Raw genomic sequence first — 24,858 nt, forward strand, 5'->3', positions numbered from 1 at the left:
TTTCAAAGGGAGATCCTCCCAGAGCGATGGAGAAAAAAGGATCTGGCATGTAAGCTGACCAGGAACATGTGTTGAGTGTCCAATGTGCAATTCGACACGGATATTTCCATTTCACAATTGCTGTCGGTTGAACACACACAGAGCTCAAAAATGATGAATACTTTATATGGTTCCAAATCACATTTTAACGAACTAAATACCTATATTAGTAATTGAGACAATAAACTCAATCGCATGTAATTGCTAAAACCAATTGTCGCTATGCGATCAATCATTTTTTGGCACATAGACGACTGATATATTCGAGACTGATTTGTCTGCTTTGCTACTTTTCATGAAGCTCGTATGTGGCATGTGAAAAGATCAAAAGCAAGGAGAAGAACGAAGAGAACGCCACATTTTGCTAAAGAGGCGGATCCGGCAGGAAATGGGATGAATCAGGACGAGTCTCGACAATTTTTCGGCCACTTTGACATGAGAATCTCAAGGAATATTTATTATAGAGACTCCTGAAATAATACGAAATGACTTTTAATTAATGAATATTTATACAAGTTTTTTTTAAATCTTATTTCTTAACAACTGTCTTAACATTAAGCCGTTCTTTTCATTCTCCAATTATATTGCAACATAATTTCTCGCACAAGACATTAACACATTTTCTTCTTTTTTTTCCTAGTATGTATACTTTTTTGTTCCCGCGCACTAACAACTAAAGGTAAAATTAAATTTTTTTCAGCACATGCCTTTTTGCAATCAATAAAACTCTTTTCATTTGTTTTGTGTAAGAGTGGAGTAAAATCTCATCGTTGATCTCAAATCATTATTTCCATGTTTTTAATCCTAAAAATTAAAATTAAACAATTTTTGACGCATTCCGTCTCTTTACACAATTAATTGGCTCTTTCTTTTTTTTTTTTGCTTTCTCTATATGCAAAAAAATGCCACAAGAGATGTGAATTCAAGGTATAAAAAAAGACTCAAAATTCTTTGCACCATTATAAAAGATGTTGGTAAAAAATATGACAATTAAAATGTTTGTAACTGGATTTCTCACTGTTCATCGTTCCCCATCGCCTGCATCATCCACCGATGGCTGCTTTGCTGCTGTTTGTTCCGGCAGACAAGCAGAATGGGTAACAAAATATTCAGAGTATCGTTCTCCACGAAACTTTTAGTAGTAGCTTCACATTGACGAATCTCTCAATTGAACAGTGGAAATGATCTGTCGCTTCTAGTGGCAGTGTTCCGTGATATCCACAGATCTGTTGCGGATCCACCCAAAGAAGAGATATCCAGCACAAGCCCCCAGTACTACGGCTAAGAACAGCCACACATTGTATGTCATTACAATGAGCATAAGAGCATAGGACACGGACACCTGAATCAGGTGGAGGAATGTCTGAATGATGTGCGCCTTATTGAAGATTTGTTGCCTGCAAGAAGAAATCATGCATGAAAATCGACACAGTTTGCATTGAGCTAAAAGTAATGTACAATAATAGCGTTGGTTGAAGGTCTCTCTCTGAATTTTTCGCATTTTCTTTGCTGGCATACAACTTTCTCACCCTTCCGTTATACAATTGCTATTGAATGATGTTTAGTGATCATTAAAAAAAATCCACTCAATCATAATTCGCGTTGATCTGATCATTAAAAAACTTCTGATAAGACTAGGAAAAAAGCATGTAGCTATCACCAAATTGACATTAATTTCTTTCCTTTTGTTTCGTATTAGGAATTAATTGTCAGAAAAATAAGGCTTTAATTGAAAGAGGAACAACATCATGAAATCTAGAATTTGGACATTATTTAAAAGTATTATTTTAATGTTCTACTATTTCCCAACTATTTCTTTTGTTCTATAGTTAGTTTATTCGCTTTATTCTCTAAATTTGTATAAATTATCTCCTTCCTATTGCACGTTTTTTGCAACAGATAACTTCACGAAATAATATAAATATTCTTCAAAGCATTCAAAGATATTGGTGCTGCCTTTGTAGACAATCTTCTATCTCATTAAAGCAAACGAGTTTAGCGTCTAACAAATACATTTTCATTTACCGCGTGTAGGTAAATTGAAAATATTCATTGCATTACTGGACAATCTATTTTTATCGCTTAAGCAAAAGATCCAATGGAGTAGCTCCTACAGATTGTCTAGCTAATTTCTTATCAAATCATTCAACGGCAATTGAAATACAAAGTAAGTACAATATTGTGCTGAAATAATTTTTAAGTAAAAGTTTACCGAATGGGTTTGGATGTATTTCTCAAATTCTGTGTGCTCCCCTCCTTGTCTTGCTGCGAAAATTCCATCTGGTGGGCATCATAGTAGAGTTTCTCGCGTAAATACTTGAGACCTTCATAGAGGACGGCCACCACAAAAATGAGAATTGCGGCCCCGACAAAGCCACCAACTTCCGAAACAGTCCACGACTTGAAGAGTATTGCCTCACAGTGACCGAGGTGGAACTGAAAAATGAGAAAGTGATAAACAACAAAATAAAAGGCTTTTTTCTTCATTTTTTTCATCTCATGATCTGCATTTTATGAAAACTGCACCAAGCACGTGATCCATTGAATTTTCAGCTTAACTGAACTCTTTATTGGGTCAATAATTGCATTTCAAAAAAAAAGAGAACGTGAATGCTTTGGGTGTGCCCCTATACGCAAAAGCTTAAATACCTATGTAGAGAATTAGTTTACTAACTATTTTGTTACAATCTTTTGTATAAATGGAATATGGTTGCAGTTGCGGGGAATTTTGTGGTCTTATCAGTATTTTGGTAGTGTGGCTCATTTAATTTGTAAAAATAGAATAATTTTCTGCAACATTATACATTGGTTTGATAAGAAAGTAGAAAAGTTACCAAATGATATTTTGTATTGTGTTTTAATCCAAGTTAAAAGAAAATAGACTATTAGAGCTTATCTCTACCATTCTTGCAGGATGATTAATTTTTATTAAACAAAAAACTTATACAACAATATGTAGATATTATTTCCAAGTTTTTTCATTATTTTAAAATACTTTTTGTTTAAAAGTTATTTAAGAAAATCATCAAAAAGCTTCAACAACCCGGATAGAAATAAAAATCGATTACGAAACGATTTTTTATTAGCTTGCGTTGATATATTAAATACCACAGACTAAAAGAATTCAAGGGCAACCACAGCATTTAAGCTTTGATTTTTTTATATAAGACATCTTTAAAGATTGCAGTCCAATTGGGTGTTCGATGAACTTGAAGATTTATTTTTGTTATTTTTATAAAATGTAAATTTATTCTTTCGTGCGATTTGTCACGTTATCGAATTTTTTTTCTTTCTAATTCCTTACACAACTAAATATTTCTAAATCCTCAGGCGACAGTAATGCCCCAAATTTTGCTGCCCGCTGCACGTCATCTCATCCACTTATTGCACATTTTTGCCATCAATTGACGCAAATCAATAAAAAAAGAAAGAATTCAGCAGCATGGGACTTTCCTGATTACCCAATCTCATGTGGGATTGTGCCTAACCGCAAGCTCAATTTGCATAAAAATCAAATAAAACATACAACATCGCATTCACGTGAACGCATAAAAAGCTATAATAATTCCGCCAACAAAAATATAAACAGCGAGACTGAAAGTTTTGCGAATGGGACATTCTCTACATTTAACGGCGATATTAATCTATTCGTGGAATTTTTCAAATTATTACATTTGAGCATTTTTGTCACTCCAGAAACGTGCTGTTTTTCTTTTTTTTTTTCACTCTTCAATGTTGCTTTCAATTAAACAATCTAATTTCCCGCCCAATTGGCCAATCTTTTTTTTTTGCTTGCCACAATCATGTCGATGGGAGATAGAGAATTTGATTTTTTTTCTACAGACACTTCCATGAGTTTAAATACTTGTTGGTATTTGCTGTTCGAATTAAATGTTGAGCAAAAAAATCGGAGCAAGGTAAGAAAACTTTTGAGAGGGTATTCAACTTCAAATGTTGAACGCCTTACTGGGAGAATAATAATTTTTGTAGAATTAGTTTCTTTTTAGTCTATCCAAGAGATATGTATGATGAAGCAGGTTCTTCATCTCTCTTTCACACACTATCTCTGCATGCCTCATTAAACCTCCGCAATTTTAATCAAACAATTCGACGCACGCAAAAAAGAAGAAATGGATAAATTCTTCGTATTCGAAATAATTACAAACACTACTCGTGTCATTTGCTTCTTTGCGTTTTGTCTTTTCAGTTCTTTGTCAAGTTCAACTTGAGAATTAGGTAATCGCTCAACTGAAAATTTTTCATGTAAAAGTGTAAATTTTATGGAAGAATCATTTTACAGAAAAATAAAAAAGTTTTCACAAAACTTTGACTCCATTCTTATAAATTGAATTGAGAAATAATTTCATTTTTTACTGAAAGAGAAAAACTTGTAAAGTAGAAACGAGTTTTTTTCAGACTGAGAACTAAAAAAAATAGGAGAGGTTGGGGCTAAAAAATTTAGCTAAAAGCTAAAAAAAATTACATTTTTCAAGGGGGAAGAAAATGTTCTAAGAAAAGTTGTAGAATGGAAAATATCCTATATAAGAATGACCTACATGATTTAGCTCTATCTCATCTAGAAATAAAGTATTTTGGGCTTTTCCTTAACATTTCATTGACTCTATTAAGCAAAGTGGGATTACACATCCCTCTTTATAACTAATAAAATATTACTGGTAGGATATTTTTCATCTTGTAACTTTAAATGGCTAATGATTCATCGAGTCATCTTCTTAAAATATCTTTTGAAGTAACTCAAATATGCACTATCATACATGAATTACAACAGTCTTTGAACCACACTGTACTACAAAAATCTCTAACTGAACAAAGACGTCTAACACATTAAAGAAAAATTCCTTTCAGAGAGTAAGAGCAGAATAAAGTTAAAGATCAACTTACAATCATCTGCATGGGACATTCCATATCCTCATCTCCACCGTGGTGATGCTGTGTATTAAGGGGAGAACCACTTATTCCTGTTGTGGTCACCTCCGGCATATGATGAGCATGATGATCGTGATCGTGGTGTTCCATGTTCTTGTCAAATTTTAATTAATATTTTCGTTGGGATAATTTGAGCTCACAGCTTCAAGGCAATTTTATTCACTCCACAAGAACTACCACGACGAATTCTTCCCGCTCAGCAATGTAATTCTTTTGGGTGGGTTTCTTTTTCTTTTTCTTGCAAACGTGCGGGAGCTTTGCGGAGCTTCCACAGTGTCTCTCGTGAAGAATTGAAAGCGACTGCCTGGCTATATTACCTTTTGGTTAATATTTTTCACTCAGATACGTGGAATTCCCTTTCCACTCTCGTTAGCAAAACTCGTCCGTGAGATCAGAAGCGAAAGTCAATCCGGTGACGGCGAGAGCTCTTGCTGGACTATTGGCCACAGACACAAGTGAAGAGATTCGAGGCACACGAGGGAGAATTCACGGTGTCATAATCGCAAATGAATTGACCACTGTGTGTGATTAGAGATTTTATAGAGCCTCCCCTCGTTTTGTGGTTTTAGTCGGTATCACGGTGGGTCCAATGGAAGTGCTATGGCACAGCTGATAACGACTGATAGCTCTTCACTGTCCAGAGAGAGACATTCCCCAGAGACTTTCAGCACGAGAAATGTCTCATGTGGTTTGATGTGAGATTCCACTGATAACGTTGACTACTTTGTAGTTAATTTTTTTCCAAATGGAAAAATAAATATTTCTCTTGCTGTGTTTGCTGTTCAGGTAGGAGATGCAGTAGCACAGTCTGTTGAAGAGAATCAACAGTGTGTGAGGAAAAATAGTCAGATTGTGTTCCAATTTCCATTCACTTACCAGAGAAATTTCATAACATTCAACGTGTGATGTAATGAGATTTTGTGTAGTGGATTTTATCCCACTCCGCATGAGATTTCACGCTTTTTTTCAGCTCACACTGGTGCTGGAGAATACCTTCTTGCAATGCCCCAGCGTACAAATACACGTGCAGATTGATTATTTCGCTAGGAATTCACAAGAAAACATATTGATGAAAAATCACGTTCATGCAAAACTTGAGAGAGGGAGAGAGAATTTTTTTGGCAGATCATCTCTCAAAATCATCCGTTGCTATCTCTTTGAAAATATTTCAAATGGAATAACGTATTTCTTCCATAAAGGACCCAGCGACGCCTGATGGAAAGGATCATGAATTACAAAAATTCGTTTCGCGCGTAAAAAATACATCCCGAATTGTAAAATTTTTGCTAAATAATATGAAAAAAACAGATGAGTTCCTCTGACCAGAAATCATCATCAAAGCGGATCTCGAGGTCATTGAGTTTAGTTGATGACATCACAAAAAAAGATGCTCGCTCGGCTCACTCTAAACCTGTTTGGTCAATGCCAGAAAATTGTTTTTTTTCTTCTATTCTTTCTCATAATTTTGATTTTTTTGCACACATCTTCAACTCCCGGAGTAAGAGAATTTCAAGGCAATTAAGTAATAAATGTAAATAAAATAGTGAAATGGGAATTTCTTTCAGAGATCCGTTATCGGGGAGAGTCAATGAACGTTCCAAAGATCTTTGCAAAATTCACTTTTTCAGCTGACTGTGAAAGTAAAATTTATTTTTATAGCTTTTCCTCATACTCAATTATATTCCAAACGATAGAAAGAATCTTCACCTAATCATATTTTCTTCTCTTTAAAACATTTTATTCACATTGACGGAAACTGAGGCAACCAAAGAATTTTCAAAAAGTGAATGGTGGAGGGACGTGTGCAAAGGCAACTTCTTATCAGTGATAGCACAGGTGGAAAAGACGGCTCGTGTGCAAAATTGCACGGCTCGCAAGTAAAATTGAAGAAAGAGCTCACCAACCGGGTACCTGGGACACTCAACTCACATTATTTGCCAGATAATCGCACGGTAAAGGTCCAATAACTCAACAATAACTCGATTATCACTAGCCAACAGCAAAACAATGATCAGTGCCACAAATAGCTCCTAATTCCTCACCCTCACAGAGAATCGTGAACAAGTGTTCATAAATTATGTGTCTGATCAGCAAAAAAAAATGTGGATTTTCTTACACACTCAATTGACGAATTAGTAATTTACTTCTCTATTGACGATCACAAAATTCCTCCCGAAGAACTTGAGCGAGAAGTGCACCAACTGTGTGAATGGTCTGGAGACAGAATGATCAAATATTTAAATTTCCGTCTACAATTGTTTTTATTAATTCTTCCCCTTCGCAGAGGCTGCACACACTTATCACTAACAAGATAACATTATGTTATATGTACTTCAATGTGACTCACACATTAAACTCCTCCATGATACAGTTTTGTTTTACACACAGACCCGTCATAAATAAATCTCCCACATTTTTGCGTATCAGCGCAAAATGAGTGCATTCAGCTTATTTGTCAACTAAAGAGGAGCTGCTCTGATTGCTTTCCTCGGAAATCTTCGGAATTTCCTTCTCGTCTGCATTTGACGTAGATGCTGAATTCTCTCCTTTTATTTCTGACGATTCTGCTTCTGAATCTGTATCCGTATCGGTATCAGATGAAGAACTGAGATCATCGGCAATCCACAGGGTGGTCTTCTTTTTCTTCTTCTTTCCTTTCTCCCCCAGTGCAGCTTCCGTGGTCTTTCGCTTAACACCTCCAGAAGTTCCAGCAGCAATTTCCACAGCCTTCTTGAATCCCTTCTCCACAGCGTCATCAACTTTCTCCGTCATCTCACTCCTGGCTTTCTCGTACTCCTTATCGTTGAATTCGAATTTCGGTTCTTGCAGAAGCTTCTGTAGTTTCTGCTTCTTTCGCTCTTGCTTCTCACTCTCCACATCCTTTTGCTTCTCCAGCCATGCTTTGAGACGTTGCTCTTCGTTGATATCTCTCAAACGCCTACCGCTGAGGTCACGACAGGCTTCTCTGTTGGTTGTCTTCTCAATTTGGGCGCCAATCGCACGAAGCATCGATCCAAAACCTCCTTTTCCGCCCTTCTGACGGAGTACTATGTTCAATGGACCACATCCTCGTGGAATCAAGTCGTCTTCTCCAACGCGACGCCCATTGACGAGCACGTAGTAATCTTCCGGATGAATGCCCTGAAATATATTTATTAGTAAAATTATTAAATAAGTTACAATTTTGCGCTTTTGTACTGATTCTAAAGGACTTTTTAGATCTATTAAATGCATTAACAAGCTTAAATAGATTTTAATTGATAAAAAATATAAAGATCAAAATTTTTCGAGGTCAATTTAAAATTACAATCTTACCGCTTCATAGTGGATTTGATCCTTTATCCTCCTTAACGTCGAGTTTGGGGATACTCTAGTGATGATAGTTGAGCCCAAATATACTGTTGATATCATTTTTAAAGCAATATTTTTGCAAAAAGAATGCACTTTTTCTCAAGAGCTTGATATGCTTGTTTTGTTTACGTTTATAAACGTCAAAGTGTAGTTGTGAAATTTCCGCTAGAGGCCGCAAGAATCATCAAAAAAGAAATTTGGAAGACATAACCTCATTTTTGTGTTTAACTTCTCATTAAAAACAACTTTGAAAAAAGTGATTAAAAACTAATTAAAACTATGTCGAAAACGATTGGAAGATTAAAGAGTTTAAAGAAAGTGGCCGACAAGGTGAATCACACATCGAAATTGAAGACAAATATCCCTGCTGGGATGGCAGTTGCCAGTCCACCTCTTGGTCCCATGTTGGGACAACGAGGAATAAATATTGCTGCCTTTTGCAAGGATTTTAATGAACGAACAAAGGACATGAAGGAAGGAATTCCTCTTCCCTGTCGTGTCTCTGTGAAGTCCGACAGGTCCTATGAATTGGTCATTCATAATCCACCCTGTACTTTCTTCGTGAAGCAAGCAGCTGGCATTCAAAAGGGTGTCATGAGTCCCGGACGAGAAATTGGTGGGAAGATCACCTTGAAGCATGTGTATGAGATTGCTAAAATCAAATTACAAGATCCACCAAATGCTCTGCTCACACTCGAGCAGATGTGCAACATGGTGATTGTAGCTGCCCGGACGTGTGGTATTCAAGTAGTTCGGCATTTGGATCCTGAGGAATATGCACAATTTCTAGAAGATAGAAAACTTGTTGTTGAAGAACAGCGCAAGGAATTACAAGAGAAGAGGGAAGCTAAGATGCTCCGGACGGGTTAATTATTAAAGATTTTGTATAGTCAGTCATATTAAATTTAATTAGAATAAAAATTATTACGGATTTATTTGATGCGATTCATTTTCTTCCTGTCCCGAGAAGCATTCTTCTTTCGTCGTTTCTCAATGTGTTTCTGCAGTTTCCCAGATTGTTTGAGATCCTTGTATTGCTCAACCAAATTCTTCAGCTTTTGTTGCTCTATAAAGAATTTTGCAATATTTAATATTTAGTACATTTTTTTTTCAATTTTAAAATAATTGTAGCACTTACTCTTGTTGGTGTAAATTGGAGTCTTTCCCTCGTCTCTGGCCTTTTGGATATTTTGAATTTCAGATTTGTCTCTCTCCTCTTTCTCCTTCATTTTAGATGCCTCGCGAACTTGATTATCGAGTCTCTGAATTAATCCCTTGATCTTTTTCTTCTCCTCAGGATCTTCTGTTTTCTTCAAACTTTCCTTTAGCTCTGCAATTTCTTTCATCCTCATTTCATCTACAAAACTGAATCTTTTTTTGAATTCACTCCTGCTGAATTCCCCGCATTTTGCATCAAAACGAGGATCTCTAGGACGAATTATTTCGCTCTTTTTCCTTTGCCTCTCCACAATGGGTTTCCGGAAACTCATTTCTCTTGGTCTATTCTTATTTTCACGTTTAAAATCTTTCTTGACGGATTCTGTCTTCTTATTTATGCCCAAAACTGTGGAATTGTACACCTTTGCTCCCAATTTTTTCTTGAGCTTTATTAGCTCCTCAAAAGGCATGTTTTTCAGCTCTTCTTTGATTGCTTCCTAAAAAAGAAACACGTGGGCTTCTAAACTGCAAACAATATAAGTTTTAATCAAAATATTACCTTTTCAGGATCACTGTCATCTTTTGTTTCCTCTGCCTCCTCATCTGAAGATGAATCTTTGATGTCTTCCTCGGAATCTGACATTATTTGTAATCTTTTTGCTTTTTGGATAATTTTATAAAAAACTTTGCAGAAAAATATTATTTTTCAGTGATTTGTTTTGGTTAACTAGTTAGATATTTTTCCGCAAGATCGCAGATAAATCGCATTGGGTGACAAAAGAATTTTGAACGACCGTTCTGGCGAGGAGGTGACGAGAGGACAACTCCAGAAAGCGCACAATCCTGGGGGACAGGACGTGAAAAAAGTCATAGGGCTTCAAGTGTGTAAGTTGGTCTCCCATTTTACATACGCCACATTCCCCAAAGTTTGGTGCTTTGCATAACATCCCCATGGTCGTGATGCGAGTGTGAAAACTAAGTTACTTTGGAACAATGGAAGCTCCTTCTGAGCCCCAAAATTTCGTCGTGAGTGTGTCTGCGCTTCCATTAGGGTGGCAGTGGTGATTGATGAAAAAAGATGCGTGATGAGTGTGTAGAGGGTGGTGGTGAATCGTGCGAAGGCGGCAGTCGAAGTAGAACGCGAAGTCGAACGCAGAGTGGAAGCAGCAATTTTGTTGCCATAAACGTTGAGAATGTAGGGACACTGGACAGGGAATCACGAATGGTGCGGAACAAGGGTCAGGGAAACCAATGTGGCAAGGTGCCCAGTCAGCGAAAGTGCGACCACAGTGACAATTCCAGTGAGACAGACTCCCCAGGGGCGGCTGAGCCAGCAGCTTCAGTTCACAAACAAAATCTCTACGTTGTCTCATTCCCCATAATACTCCTGTTCAACATTCTCCGATCACTTTTGTATCAATTATTTGTGATATTTCGATACTTGTACAGTGCTACATCCCGCGTGGCACACAGAAATTGGCTGAGACGCCGCCGAGAGTGTGGAATTGAGGTGAACACATCCGCCACAAATTCCGCGACTGTTCACCTCGAAGACGCTCAGGGTGACAAGGAGGGTGCCATCGAGATGTCTTCAGGAAGTAGACAAAGTGGCCCGGGGCCAGGAGATCCACTTCTCGCAAAGCAGAAACATCACCACAGGCGTGCTTTTGAGTACATATCGAAAGCTCTCAAGATTGACGAGGAGAATGAAGGTAAGATAAATTCCATCACTTACCCCCTCCTTTTTATGTTAGAATTCAATAGAGAAGGCTATGAGTGGGTGGTAGGCACCCTAAGGCTATATGCATAGCATGACGATGACTATAATGAGATTCCTTTTAAAAGTATATCCTCACACGGGATGTCTGTATGAGATTGTTGGCATTAATCTTTCTTAAGAATCGAGTGAAGTTTATAGAGAAAGCAATTTATTTTATGGCATTTAGAGATACAAAAACCATTGTCCTTGACTGACCCATGTTCTTTGTCTAAAAAATTCGGGATTCCTCATATTCCAATGTAAGCTAATACAGATGGAGTTTTTCTATTAAATTGAAAATTTAAGAATCTCATTTTTCTCATAATCTCTCAAAATATTGCTATCTACAAGTACTTCTGTTTTATAAGTAGATTAGTTTTACGTGAAAAGATGAACTTTACATTATTTATGATTAGATAACCAAACGCCTGAAGATTACAAGTTTTGTTGGTTGAATAAACACAACATTTTAAGATGATTTCCCTCGTGCCTTTCACAATGAATTTCTCACAGCAATTGTGAAGTGATTCTCTGCTCATTTTTGGCAGTAACCAAAAATAGAAAACAATTCCATAAAACATCCCTTGAGATCCACACAGAGATGTGCTCTCAATCAACCCTTAAGATCTGCTAACCTACATCAGACATTCTCATCCACTTTCATTATTTCACTGTACCTGAATGAAAATGAACAAGAGGCTACGGGTAGATACTTGAGCCTCTCAATTACATCCGAGAGTTCTCTTAATATCTCACTTTTCCCGGTGTTGACGGAAAATCCATATTACGCTTTGCAAACTCATCGTCGAGTGCATCCAATGAAATTCCCATTGGGAGTGCCACCCCTCCTATATGGGAGCGAGATTCAATTGCAAATTCTGTGTGGCACACAGGGAATGGAGATTCAGTGAACTCATTCAATTCACAGCTATTTATGGACAAAATGAGACACCGAAGGTGAACTTGTGGTGAAGTCACCTCACCTCATCGTCCAAAATCCACTCCAATGAACTGTGTGCTGTGCAGCCACACAGTCTTCTATACTTTAACCGCTTCAGCCTCTTTTTTCATGGAAAAGTGAACACGACCAAAATTGTTCAATAAATCATGAGAAATCGTTCTTCTATGTTCTCCCTACAAAATTAGATTTTTCTCTCTCTCGTTTTGGGCATAGTTGATAAATTAGTTTCTTCATGTGTGCTTTTAGTTGATGAATTTTGAAATAAGGGAATGATAAATTAATTCATTAATGTCGATTTGAGAATCAATTCAAGCTCGAAGGTTTAATATTTTTATTTTAAATGTTTCAAACCACCAAAATTTTGTATTTTTTTCTTGCAATTTATCTATTGCCTAAAAATATAATGGTTAGGGAGAAAGAATGCCTAATTTTCATGCCACACTTGCAATTGAATGAATTATCTACCTTCATTAACTCAAACATAAATTACGCATTTCCTTATGTTTAAAATTAACTTAAATTAAGTTAAAATTCAATTCTACTGTATGTTCCAATTTTTAATTTAATTGAATTACATTTTGTTATCAAAATCTTTTAATTTTAATCCCCAATCCTTTAATCCCTAAGTCGAATCTAAAGCATTATACTTTCAAATTACCGAAAAAGTTGTTTACAAAACTTTACAATACATAATGTAGTTCATGGGAATACATAAAAGATGAAATGTGAGACATTCATAAAATAAAATACATCTCATCATGTCTCTAAATGCCATAAACTTTCTCATAATATTTAATTAGGAGCACTTTTTGCAGTGTTAAACATGCTATATTGTACTTTGGAGAATTTAAAGAATTTAAAAAGGAATGAGAAAGTTTTAACCCAAGAGATTTGTCCATTTTCATTTAACAAATTATTTTTAATTTCTCCTTTTTTGTTTTTATTTAAATTGCATTGAAGTGAGTTTCAGTAATACTAAAATTGCGTGCAGTTCCTTATTCTTTACAACACATTGTTTATGCTCAGCGCACATTGCTAATGCACCTTTTGACGCCAAAGAAAATCTCACGATATTTCAATCAAACATCTTGCAATGGGGAATGGGGTAAATATTTTAACTGAATATAATTGAGGGTGGAAAAAGAAGCGTGCTAGGGTAGAATAAACTCGGCAATTTTTATATAGTTCAATGTCTTGCATGGATGCCGTGCTTAGGCAAAAACATCCTTATATTGATTGGACGACAATTATGTGAAATGGAACAGAATTTATTTATTAATATACCTACCTTGTGTGTTCGTTCCTCTGCAATGTGAATTAGTGCAAAAGTTGTGTATGGTTCTCTTTGTTCTCTTATCGTGACCGTGTGTATGTTTGTATTTGTAGGTCAAAAGGAGATTGCCATCGAGCTCTACCGCAAAGGGATACAGGAGCTTGAGCGAGGGATTGCTGTTGATTGCTGGAGTGGCCGCGGGGATGTTTGGGAGAGGGCTCAGAGACTCCATGACAAGATGCAGACCAATTTGTCCATGGCACGAGACCGATTGCATTTTCTCGGTATGTTTCCTTTTCTTTTCTTTGCTTTTTTTTGAAACACAGAAAATGGAGAAAAAAATTGTTCTCACGTGATTTGGCTTCTACCTTCCAACACGAAATTCACACAAATATGTGCTCATTTGTATGTTTTTTTTCATTGCTCTGACTGTGAATATGTTGTTTATGTCGTGAATTTTCCTTCCTTCTTCCCCCCGCAGAGTTGGAAAAATTCCAGATCATTTTTCTTTTATTTTACAAATCGGGTGTATTTTTTTTTTCAAGGTATATTTGAAATTTGACATACTTTGAAGATGTTTTATGGATTTTTTTTTGGCTGGAATGTGTCCTAAAATTCAACAATAGTGCTCTCTTTTTTTTAAAGCTAAATTGAGCGCAAAAGAGATTCAATTGGAAATGTTTATAAGGTGAGGGGACTCTGAGTTGAATCTTCATCTTCAATAAATTTATTACTACAAAAATTACTATTTAATCAAACAAAATAAGCTATTTAACATAGAAATTCAGGGCGCTCCTTGCATTTAATATTTAAAAAAATAACCTTCTCTCATGTTTCTATGAGAGTATAATGCAAGAATATTCCAACTCTGCTCTTTTATATATTGTTTGTTTTGTATATATTATGTAATATATTATTTTATCCCATCCCATTTTTTTATTATGATTTTGTTTCCTCTTTTATTGGTGTGTTTTCTTTCCCTCTTTATTTTTAGAATTAATGATGGAAGAACTGAAATTAGAAAATTTAGAAACTACCTCAAGAAATCACACAAAAGTCTCTAGTTGTATAAACAAGCGTAATATTTTGCGAGACAATAGCGTTAGTAAGAATCTCCTGACGACGACCACGGGGACAAATAGTGCTAAGGCATTGTCTCAACCATCGAAGAATGTTGTGATAAATAAGAGCACTAAAGCAACTGAAGGTAAGATGAAGTGAGAACAGCAACAATCCTCAAAATATTGGTTTGAAAAACAAAATTCCAACTGCCTCTTTTTCTGTAGTAGATCCTCGATTTAATGAGATGAATTTTATATATTTTCTGTGTATTTAATAATGGTTAACACAAAGTTGAATTTTTGAAGCACTCGCATTCATTCGCAAATCAAATCCTATCTAACATCACACACCACATATATTATTACACTATAGGGTGGGATAAATAAAATTAATTTAACCAATTTATGGTTTACCGTCGAAGACTAATTTTTCCCTTATGTTTCCTTTGAATGCCGATAAAATTCATGATGTGTGTAGCTTCCGGGAGGAAATTGACCGTGGGTACGAAGCGACCGGCAAATCTGGGTGTTATGGCAAAATCACAGACTCTACCCAGGAGTATGGGTGGTACAAAACCCGGTGGGAGTGGAACACAACCTCCGCAGCGTCCTGTACTCAAATCCATCGCAACTCCGCCTGCCGTGCGACGCCAACTTTCGGTGAGTTAATTGCATTTCCTCTTCACTCGTGGTTTGTTAACTCCCTTCTCTGGCAAAGTGGATGAGACCAGCAGTGTTGGTCTCCCCAATTTGGCATGGCAATTAGTAGTGTTATATAGAGAAGAGAAGAAGCTGTATATGTTCACAAAAAGCATTTATGCAACGATGAAAAGGGATGAAGGAAATTATGCTGCGATGGCTGATTTTAATTCTTTCCACCCAATTCGTGTGTTTGCAAAATGAAAGCAAACAGTATGGAGGTGAGAAGCGAGAGTATTCCACGAAATATAGTTTAAAATTTATAAAGTGCTCTTGACCTCAGTGCAGAAGGGAGTCATTCAGAATATATGGAAAGCCGTAAAAATGTGCAGATTTTTTTTTACGTGAACTCTCGAAAAAATCCTGCAAGGACTGTTAAGTTCTCAATTTTTATTCCAAGCAGACTCAAAGATTCAGCTCACGAGCAATCCAAAAGCTCATGTTGCAAATTATGCGAACAGGAATGATTTTATTAACGAAAAAATTTATCTTTTCTTTGTAGATCTCTGGCAATTCGCCCATTCGTAGAGCAGGAGCTAGTACTGGGCGCAATACACCACCATTGCGCTCTAGGACTCCTCTTGGGGGTCCTCCAGCTTCATCTCCCACAACAATTTCTGTAAAGGGCGTAGAACAGAAGTTGGTGCAAATTATAATGGATGAGATCGTTGAGGGTGGCTCCAAAGTGGAGTGGAATGATATTGTGGGGCAGGATGTGGCGAAGCAAGCTCTTCAAGAAATGGTGATTCTTCCCTCTGTGCGCCCAGAGTTGTTTACGGGGCTAAGAAGTCCAGCACGAGGGCTGTTGCTTTTCGGTCCACCGGGAAATGGGAAGACCCTGCTGGCTCGTGCCGTAGCCACAGAGTGTTCAGCAACATTCTTTAATATTTCTGCAGCATCACTTACGAGCAAGTATGTGGGTGATGGAGAGAAGCTTGTGAGGGCATTGTTTGCAGTTGCACGAGAGATGCAGCCCTCGATAATCTTTATTGACGAAGTTGACAGCCTACTGTCGGAGAGAAGTTCGAGCGAACATGAGGCATCTCGACGTCTCAAGACGGAATTCCTCGTGGAGTTTGATGGAATTCCGGGGAATCCCGAAGGGGATCGCATTGTCGTACTAGCTGCTACCAATAGACCCCAGGAGCTGGATGAAGCAGCCCTTAGGCGTTTCCCAAAGCGCGTCTATGTATCTCTACCAGAACTGGAGACGCGTGAACTTCTACTGAAGCGTTTGCTGGAGAAACAGGGCAGCCCACTGTCCGTTGAAGCACTAAAACGACTCGCCAATCAAACTGACGGCTACTCCGGATCAGATCTCACGGCTCTTGCCAAGGATGCAGCACTGGAGCCAATTCGTGAGCTTAATGTTGAACAAGTAAAGAATATGGATCCCACTAAAGTGAGATCAATCACTGAGCAAGACTTTATGAATTCCCTTAAGCGCATTCGCCGTTCTGTTGCACCACAGAGCTTGACTGCTTATGAGAAATGGTCACAGGACTTTGGGGATGTTACAATGTAGAAGCAGAAAGCGCAAATTTTGCCATACTTTTTTTTCCTCTTTTGAAAACAAAAAAAGCCATCATTTACAATTGCGGGACTTTCTCGCGAAAAATATATCATTTTATTTCTTAAATTTTAGTTAATTTCTAAGCGAATACTTGTACGAAAATAACGACACCAGTAAAAATTAATTATAACAAAAAGGAAATGTAAAATTAAAGAAGCAACAGATCAGTCGGGAACATGATATTTTAGTATGTAATATTTTTGTATGCCATGTTTGAGGGTTGATCACGTTGATTTCTTAACAACAGCACATACTATCTGATAAATATTATAATTACATTGTATTTTAAGGTAAAATCGAGTTTAAAGGTTTCTATTGCTTACAAAAAAAATGAGGATACATCCGGAAATTGTAATAAAAGCTTCTGCTACTTATCATTCTCTGTGCGCTTTTTCTTTGAAGTGTTCGGCTTGTCTTCCGATGAAGCTTCCTCGAGTTCTGATGAATCATTTGCGGGGGTGTAGCCCTGAAGTTCCGCATAAATTGTCTGTATTGTTGATATGGTAGGTGCAGAGTCCTCACCGAAAGCCGCAACAAGACGATCATGGCACTGCTGTTCAGTTAAATTGCTTCGAAAATCGTATATAATCAGGGCACGGTAGTGTTCAACAGTCAAATTCATTGTATCCTGCTGCACTGAGACGCCTTGAAGGAATATTTTCTTGTAAATCTTTCCCAGGAAGGTAATGAATGAAAAATGAAACGACCTTGATGAACGTAAACAGAAACGAAAAAAATACTATTTTTGCTTTCAAAAAAATCCGCCAGTTGGCGTAAGGGCGCCAAGTAGGCAGGAATTTGACGTCGAGAAAAAAACAATAAAGCGCTTTCTCGTGCTTGCCCCTTTTGGTTTTCTCCGTCAATTTCCCCCCAAAATTGGTGAAAAACGCATTTTAAATAAAAATATGCGAGCATAAATTAATTAGTGAAAATCTCAAAAGTGCGAGGTGTGTAAAAATTGTATTCCAACCCGAATATATTGAGCGCTTTTGTGAATAATCTTGTTGTGAATATATATTGAGGTTATGTGAAAACGTGTGAGTTTTCGGCAAAATTTAGCTGGGAAATCGCCTTATTTCTGACCAAGAAGATGTTCAACAAGAGGAATGGCATTAAATCCACCAATTCTAGTATTTCGGGGAATGAAAGGTATGCATTTCGTGGAGTTGTGCAATTGACAGCGCAATTAACCCTGAATGTCTCTTGCAGCAGCGTTTCTCGCTCGACGGAAAGGAATGACACACCGAGGAGGGGGCCATCAACTTCAAGGCTTGGGCAGAGTTTTAGTAGTCCCCCAAGGATAGATCCAGAGTGAGTAAAAATTGTATAAAAGTCATTAAAAGTTTTTTGGTTTACACTTTATCAATTTGCAGGATTCTCTTGGATACACAGAGCAATGGTTTGAGTTCTAGAATTGTCAAATATTACGAGGACAGTCAGAAAATGACACGGAGTCCAAGGCATATATATAACAAACCCGGACAGTTTCCGATTGTCCATCTAAAGAGAAAAGAAATTGAGTTTTCAGTAAAGAGAAACAATCCGCTGTCGGCTGTAAAAATTGCACCTCCGGACAAATCCGTGGCAGATAGGAATATCAGATTAAATATCCTACGACAAGGACTCTCCCCGCCATCTACACCTGCAGAGGACTACAGAGAACCGAGAAAATTGTATGACAATGAACCCTTAGCACCGTCAGCGGGTATTGAATCCACACCCACACGATCTGTACTCGATGCTCTGACTGAAATCTCCCGCAAGAGGATTCACAATGAGGATTTCAATGGGGAGAGGACAAAGAAAAAGCCGTGTAAAGAGTGCACGGAGATTGATGGACCACTACCGGATGAGACAAGAGCAAACCAAACGAAGCGACAGCGTGAGAAAATTTCTCCTCCAAGCCCTTCGGAAGCAACAATTGCTGAGTCGACGAAAAAGAAATTGTGTCGAGACAGTGCTGATATTTTGAGTTCTCTCAGCTCAAGTGTGCGGTTGTTGAACCCCAAGAGGAGAATCGAAGACGTTCTGGTGGGAGATGCAAAAAGGAAACATTTCCAGCGTCCTCAGGCTACTGTTGAGCCACAGAAGCGAAGTCCCATAGCACCTGTGGAGTCGCGAGAAGTAATTGATTCTCCAACAGTTCAAAAAGTAGTTCCAAATGTGAGCCCCACGCCCAAATACACATCGCCGACGATTCCCCCAAAACCTACACCGAAGATAACACTCTTTAATCAGAATTACGATAAAATTCAAGAGAGAGTCTTGTCAGACACGGAAGACGATGAGGAGGGACGATCAATGAACTTAGTACGTCCAAAGCAAAACAGTCAGTTTTTAGTGAAGGACAAAAAGGCATCGAAAGAGGGAACAAAGTCAAAGCTTGCAATGATGTTGAGCTATTTAAGTAGAAACTTCGAAGATGAATCCCCTGATGCTGTGGATGGAAAGACAGATTCGAAAGATGAATCAACACCTCAAGCTCCCTTGGCTGCTGAGAAATCTCCAGAATTGCCCAAAATAGCACCTGTGATCTTTGAAACGCCCAAATCGTCTAAAGTTGCGGAAATTTCCCTTACAAAAGCCTCCACTGAGCAAAAGGAATTGACTAAAGATGCTCCTGTGGCTACCTCCACACCTATGTTTAAATTTGGAGTATCCTCAACGACATCCGAAGCTTCGAAGAAGGTAGAATCTACGGAAAATGGTGCCAATTCGATGATAGAGAAGGATAAGCAAGTGGAAAACAAAGTTTCTGATAAGAAATTGGAAGAAAACACAGCGTCTGTGCCCACTTCAGCAAATACTTCACCATTTTTGCTACGTCCTGCTGTGAGTGATGCATCAAAGGTTCAATCTGTAGCAACTCCTCCAAAATTAGCTGCTCCAATAAATTTTGGATTCAATCCGCAGGCATCAACAGCTGCCACATCTACTGCACCCACTACATCATCCTCCCCACTTCGACCTGTTGGGAATTACTTACCGACCTTTGGAGGAAGTACGTGTAGTCCCAAGACTAGTAGTCCATTCACTTTAGGAATCTCAGGAAATTCTACAAATAGCCTCGCAAAGGAAACTGGAGAATTTCCAAAAACACTCTCAACGAGTTTCTCAGTCGCATCTAAAGCTCCAACGAGTACAGTTGCCACGACAACAGCTACAGCAGCAAATCCTCCAGCGGTGCAGCCGGCTAATTTTATGCAAAATTTTGCCACAACATCAGCTGCACCATCGTCGGTATCTCTGAGCACGGGATTATCATCAACGGGCGCATCAAATCCTCCAGCTTACCCAGCCAATTCTCTTTTTACGTTCAAACCAGTGGCTAGTAGCGCCCCAGTGGCTACTGTTACCAGTTCAGTGACAAATTCTTCAGGGAATCCTCCTCAGTATCCGTCATTTGGTACGCCAGTAGTCACGAAAGCAGCACCCGCAGAGTCGAAATTTGTCTTTGGATCGACAACATCAACTTTCGGGGATACATCGAAGACCACACAATCCACGGGGATTGATTTTAAAAAGCCTGATGGGGTGATTACCTTCGGGGGAGGTAATGTGGCAAAGACAACACCTTCAACGAATACCTTCAATTCACTCCCATGTGGAGGCTATACGGAGGGAACCTTTTCTGGATTTTCCAAACCAGCCACAGCACCGACATTTGGAAATCCATCTGCTTCCATTTCCGTTTTTGGCAGCCAAACTATATCTTCTCCGGCATTTGGAGGTTCGTCCACAACAACCACATCTGTTTTTGGCCACGCACCAGTCACCTCAACGTCAGCATTTGGAGCATCGGTTAGTCAAGCTGCGGCTGGATTTGGAGGTCAAAATACTGCTGCTTCAGTCTTTGGAAGTCCAGCAACGACTACTCCGTCATTTGGAAGCACAGCAGCTTCCACACCAGCATTTGGGACTCCATCTACGTCTGCATCGGTATTTGGAACACCAGCAGCAACATCTGCTCCTACCTTTGGAACTCCATCTACGTCTGCACCGATCTTTGGGACTCCAGCTACGTCTTCATCGACCTTTGGCGGTGCCACAACGGCAGCGTCGACTTTTGGAGTCCCTAAAAGTAGTACGGATACAAAATCTCTATTCACCTTTGGAGCAACAACAAACAATGCAAATCAGACATCACAGAATTCCTCTGCTTTTGTATTTAACGCATCCCAAGCAAAATCACCACAAACATCAGCTGCAACACCCTTTTCTTTCGAAAAGAAGACACCCTTCGAGGCAGCAGCATCAGCTGGGAGTACGTCGCTCTTTGGAGGCTCAACGAATTCTTCAATTTTCGGGGGTACAGCCACAACTACCGCCAATGCAACAGCTCCGGTGTTTGGAAGTTCATCCGGTGTAGCGGTATTTGGAGCTGCAACAACTTCCGCACCGGCCACAACGAGTGCAACTTCGATATTTTCCGCGGGAAATGCCTTTGGGGGTACTGGACAGCAGCAACAGGCGGCATCCAATGAATGGGGAAAGAGTGCTTTTGGGACAACTTCGACAGGATCGCAGTTTTCTTTTGGACAAACCGCTACAACAACTGCTTCAGCAGCTTCAGGTGCTGGGATTTTTGGTCAAGCACAATCTCAGGTGAGGAAAACTTCACAATAATTCTTTCGTTTCTCATTTATATATTTCAATTTTTGGAATTACAGACGACAGGAAATACATTTGGAGAGCAAACAAATAAACCCTTCAATTTTACCGCATCAGCTGGGGCCCCATTTCAATTTGGTGGAGCATCTTCAGCTCCCAATAACGCGTCATTTTCCTTCTCTGGCAATCAGAATACTGCTGCACCAGCTCCTGCGTTTGGTGGTGGTGCCTCATCGGGACCCTTTGCTTTCGGTCTGTCCACTCAGGCGGCCCAGGCAGAGCAATCAAAGCCTCCACTGCCGGCTTTTGGTTCTGGTGTAACTGTCTTCGGTGGTGGGCAGCAAAATGCAACTGGAAATGCCCCACCGGCTTTTGGGACTCCCAATCCGGCACCGGCGTTCAACTTTACGGGTTCCAATCCTACAACGCCACAACAACCATTCGCTTTTGGGGCAACAAATGCTCAGGGTGGGTTTAGTATAGGCAGCAGTGGGGGCCCCACACAGAGACGCTCCTACAGACAAGCAACTAGACGTATTAAGTAGGCACATAGCAGTTTATTCACATCTAGGAAATACATTAAAAATTGTTTTTTAAACTATAAATCTGTATATTATGAAAAAAAATTATGTAATGACGAAATATAATCGTTCTTTGGGTTTTAGTCCTTAATATGGTTTTCAATCTTTTTTGGGTTTTGCTTTGGCGCAATCACGGATAATACTGTTGAAGTTTCGGCGAATGAAGAAGCTCACAAGGCGTAGGGGTGAGAGAAGAACAATCTGTAGCATATTGAGATAGAAACCTGACCACGGAGCCATGCCTACGCAAAGGATTGAGAGGATCCAACTCTCGAGGCCGTAAACGGAGAAAAATGATCCGGTCTGGAGATGAAAAGGAAAACAATTATAATTCGTTGCTTGAGAATTAAACGGAAATACTTACAAGGGCATCATCCACGAGACGTTCTGCCACGACGGATGGTTGTACGAGTCCTCCGGATGATGAAATTAATTTTGTCTCCTGTGGTTTTGTCTTCTCTTCACGCTCAAATCCAGGGGTGTCGGTGTCACATGGCAGTGCCAGAGTAACATCAACTCCAGCTTGACTTGCTTCCATGTGGATAGTTTCAGCTAAACCACGGAGGGCAAACTTAGTGGCTGCATAGGGGCCATATCCGTAGATACCAAGAAGTGCCGCCTGAGATGATGTAATGACGATGATTCCTTGTCCAGCTGCTTTCATCTTCGGCAAGACATATCGTGTGGGGTAGTAGGTGCCGTAGTAGTTGACATCCATCATGAATTTTGCATCCTGCACGCTGACTTCTTCCACTAAGCCACAAACAGCCAATCCGGCACAGTTGACGAGCATATAGATAGGTAGCTTCATCTCATCCTCAATTTCCTTCATACCAGCCTCAACGACTTCATAGCTGTTGGCCAGATCGAGCGACTTGATGTGGATTTTCTGCTCATCATTTACCCTGCTCTTTTCAATCACCTCTTTAGCTTTAGCTGTAAGGAATATAAATCTTGTATAAAAACTGATCTTATCTCAATTTTATCTTTTGCGGAGTTTCCATAAGAAATTAACCTAAAATTTGCATGTTCCTAGCTACAATCGTCACATTGGCGCCTCGCTTGAAGCAGTGAATAGCTGTCCAGAGACCAATTCCTGAGGATCCACCGGTGACTACAACGTGCTTCCCTGCAATACTCTTGGGACGTTTCCTTAGCACAAATCCCAAAACAACGACATGCAGGACAACCACCAGGATAATAAGGAGGTAGGACACAAGATCAAGAGCCATTCTTCAAGAATACAAATTGATCCCAAAAATGTTGAAATAGAAATATCTAGAATGAACACAAAACACGCCCAGGTAAGTATTTTGTGAGGTTAAATTTTAATTGATGATTCGTTCTGAGATAAAACACCGCCAGTATGACGCGTCGTTTCCCGCGTCCCTTTCAAGTCTTTCCCAATTTTCCTGATTTCCAGTTTAAAATAGCTAAATACTCTTAGTTGCTATTCTGATCAGAAAATGCCTCAGAATCGCATAAAATTCCTGTGAAGAGCCAATTAGACATTTATTTATTGTTTTAACCTCTAGGCCGCCAAGCGGGGTCGTTGAACGACCCCAGCCCTATATTTCGTGCTATAACTTAATAAATATAAAAGTTAGCGTTCCCATCTTTTGGAAATAAGTTCCTTGGTTATCTGAGGAGGTTGTGTAAAAATTTCAGTTCAATCCGTCCACCACAAGAAAAGTTATTAAGGAAAATGTAGAAGAAGGGAATTCAAAAATTGGTGTAACGGCCATGCTGCGGAAAATTTCTTAGAATGAAGTTAGTCACGTCACGAACCGTGTGCTAGTGGGGTTGTTTTTATTTCTCACCCTACCTAGACCAAGAAAATTAATATGTTTTCTAACCTCAACCTCAAAATAATTAAAATGACACGTGTAATCCCAATTTTTTCAGGAACGGCTCAGAATTTGATTCTGATTGATTTCCCGTTGAAATTGGGGTATTACAGGTTGAGCTTTCTGAGCATTTTCCCATTTTCATTTTCGCCATAGTTTTCCAAGAATTTGAATAAAATTGAACAGGTGGCGCCACGAGTGGCCACAAAAATAATTTCAAGTTGACGAAATTTATGTTTTCTGTGACTTTTTTTTCAAAGAATTTATGCTGTAGTGTTATGTTTTTAGTGCATTTTATGCTTTTATATTAAAGAAATATGTGTAATAAGTGCATATAAATAACCCAAAGGGCAGTGCGATGTGAAAAAAGTGCATTTTTTGTGGTCAAAAAAGGTGAAAAACATCACTTTTTCCAGGTGAGTTTTCCGCATGAAAAACACCTCAGAATGCAATGCAACTTCCTCACAACAATTCTAGAACGCATGCAGAATCTGAGGAAATCATATTTGGTCAGAGAAAACCCCCCAATTTTCCGGAACAGAGCTCCAAAGTTTTCCCGCGAAATCATTGACAATATTGTCAACCCTTTGTTTACATTTTTTATGTGAGGTGATTGGAATTTTTTTGGGGCGTTTTCCTAAAAAATAAGATGTTTTCCAGGCCTAAATTGATTTTCCTTACATTCTAAATGCATTGTAGACTTTATGTGAAGGGTTTCATAGCATTTTTAATACAAATAAATTGGAAAATTCACGCGATATGATGTCTCCACTACGACCCTATGCAATTTCGCGGGAAAACTTTGGAGCTCTGTTTCGGAAAATTGGGGGGTTTTCCCTGATCAAATATGATTTCCTCAGATTCTGCATGCGTTCTAGAATCGTTGTGAGGTAGTCGCATTGCATTCTGAGGTGTTTTTCATGCGGAAAACTCACCTGGAAAAAGTGATGTTTTTCACCTTTTTTGACCACAAAAAATGCACTTATTGTCACATCGCA

General features: G+C 38.8%; 7 protein-coding genes across 14 annotated transcripts; 3 read left to right on the forward strand and 4 right to left on the reverse strand.

The window, feature by feature from the left end:
* Window positions 1-515: 515 nt before the first annotated feature.
* LOC129797267 (high affinity copper uptake protein 1) lies at window positions 516-7,454 on the reverse strand. Of its 5 annotated transcripts, none has more exons than XM_055839657.1 (5): window positions 6,887-7,454; window positions 5,863-6,029; window positions 4,942-5,794; window positions 2,252-2,475; window positions 516-1,436 (listed from the first exon to the last, which is right to left on the reverse strand). In XM_055839657.1, exons 3-5 carry the CDS (start codon window positions 5,074-5,076, stop codon window positions 1,235-1,237), a joined length of 561 nt encoding a protein of 186 aa, XP_055695632.1. In that variant the 5' UTR covers window positions 5,077-5,794; window positions 5,863-6,029; window positions 6,887-7,454; the 3' UTR covers window positions 516-1,234. The 5 variants fall into 5 exon arrangements, with proteins under 5 accessions (XP_055695632.1, XP_055695633.1, XP_055695630.1 ...); XM_055839658.1 differs by having other exon boundaries at window positions 7,131-7,345; XM_055839655.1 differs by having other exon boundaries at window positions 7,103-7,309.
* LOC129797264 (splicing regulator SDE2) lies at window positions 7,229-8,490 on the reverse strand. Its single transcript, XM_055839650.1, has 2 exons — window positions 8,302-8,490; window positions 7,229-8,127 (listed from the first exon to the last, which is right to left on the reverse strand). Exons 1-2 carry the CDS (start codon window positions 8,395-8,397, stop codon window positions 7,435-7,437), a joined length of 789 nt encoding a protein of 262 aa, XP_055695625.1. The 5' UTR covers window positions 8,398-8,490; the 3' UTR covers window positions 7,229-7,434.
* Window positions 8,491-8,541: 51 nt separating this feature from the next.
* Window positions 8,542-9,272, forward strand: LOC129797266 (39S ribosomal protein L11, mitochondrial). The gene has a single exon (XM_055839653.1). The coding sequence runs from the start codon at window positions 8,617-8,619 to the stop codon at window positions 9,205-9,207; it is 591 nt and encodes a 196-aa protein (XP_055695628.1). The 5' UTR covers window positions 8,542-8,616; the 3' UTR covers window positions 9,208-9,272.
* LOC129797265 (ribosomal RNA processing protein 36 homolog) lies at window positions 9,218-10,227 on the reverse strand. Its single transcript, XM_055839651.1, has 3 exons — window positions 10,055-10,227; window positions 9,476-9,992; window positions 9,218-9,403 (listed from the first exon to the last, which is right to left on the reverse strand). Exons 1-3 carry the CDS (start codon window positions 10,136-10,138, stop codon window positions 9,270-9,272), a joined length of 735 nt encoding a protein of 244 aa, XP_055695626.1. The 5' UTR covers window positions 10,139-10,227; the 3' UTR covers window positions 9,218-9,269.
* Window positions 10,228-10,250: 23 nt separating this feature from the next.
* LOC129797260 (spastin) lies at window positions 10,251-17,204 on the forward strand. 3 transcript variants are annotated; one of them, XM_055839646.1, is made up of 6 exons: window positions 10,251-10,380; window positions 10,945-11,207; window positions 13,602-13,772; window positions 14,483-14,695; window positions 15,028-15,209; window positions 15,751-17,204. In XM_055839646.1, the coding sequence occupies exons 2-6, from the start codon at window positions 11,081-11,083 to the stop codon at window positions 16,771-16,773; spliced, it is 1,716 nt and encodes a 571-aa protein (XP_055695621.1). In that variant the 5' UTR covers window positions 10,251-10,380; window positions 10,945-11,080; the 3' UTR covers window positions 16,774-17,204. The 3 variants fall into 3 exon arrangements, with proteins under 3 accessions (XP_055695621.1, XP_055695620.1, XP_055695618.1); XM_055839643.1 differs by having other exon boundaries at window positions 10,253-11,207; XM_055839645.1 differs by lacking the exon at window positions 14,483-14,695 and having other exon boundaries at window positions 10,251-11,207.
* LOC129797259 (mucin-19) lies at window positions 17,203-22,108 on the forward strand. 2 transcript variants are annotated; one of them, XM_055839641.1, is made up of 4 exons: window positions 17,203-17,970; window positions 18,031-18,132; window positions 18,195-21,426; window positions 21,492-22,108. In XM_055839641.1, the coding sequence occupies exons 1-4, from the start codon at window positions 17,912-17,914 to the stop codon at window positions 21,975-21,977; spliced, it is 3,879 nt and encodes a 1,292-aa protein (XP_055695616.1). In that variant the 5' UTR covers window positions 17,203-17,911; the 3' UTR covers window positions 21,978-22,108. The 2 variants fall into 2 exon arrangements, with proteins under 2 accessions (XP_055695616.1, XP_055695617.1); XM_055839642.1 differs by having other exon boundaries at window positions 17,603-17,970; window positions 18,034-18,132.
* Window positions 21,970-23,539, reverse strand: LOC129797262 (3-ketodihydrosphingosine reductase). The gene is made up of 3 exons (XM_055839648.1): window positions 23,029-23,539; window positions 22,378-22,949; window positions 21,970-22,316 (listed from the first exon to the last, which is right to left on the reverse strand). The coding sequence occupies exons 1-3, from the start codon at window positions 23,243-23,245 to the stop codon at window positions 22,113-22,115; spliced, it is 993 nt and encodes a 330-aa protein (XP_055695623.1). The 5' UTR covers window positions 23,246-23,539; the 3' UTR covers window positions 21,970-22,112.
* Between the last annotated feature and the right edge of the window lie 1,319 nt (window positions 23,540-24,858).

This window comes from Lutzomyia longipalpis, chromosome 1, assembly GCF_024334085.1.
Source record: "Lutzomyia longipalpis isolate SR_M1_2022 chromosome 1, ASM2433408v1".
NCBI lineage: Eukaryota > Metazoa > Arthropoda > Insecta > Diptera > Psychodidae > Lutzomyia > Lutzomyia longipalpis.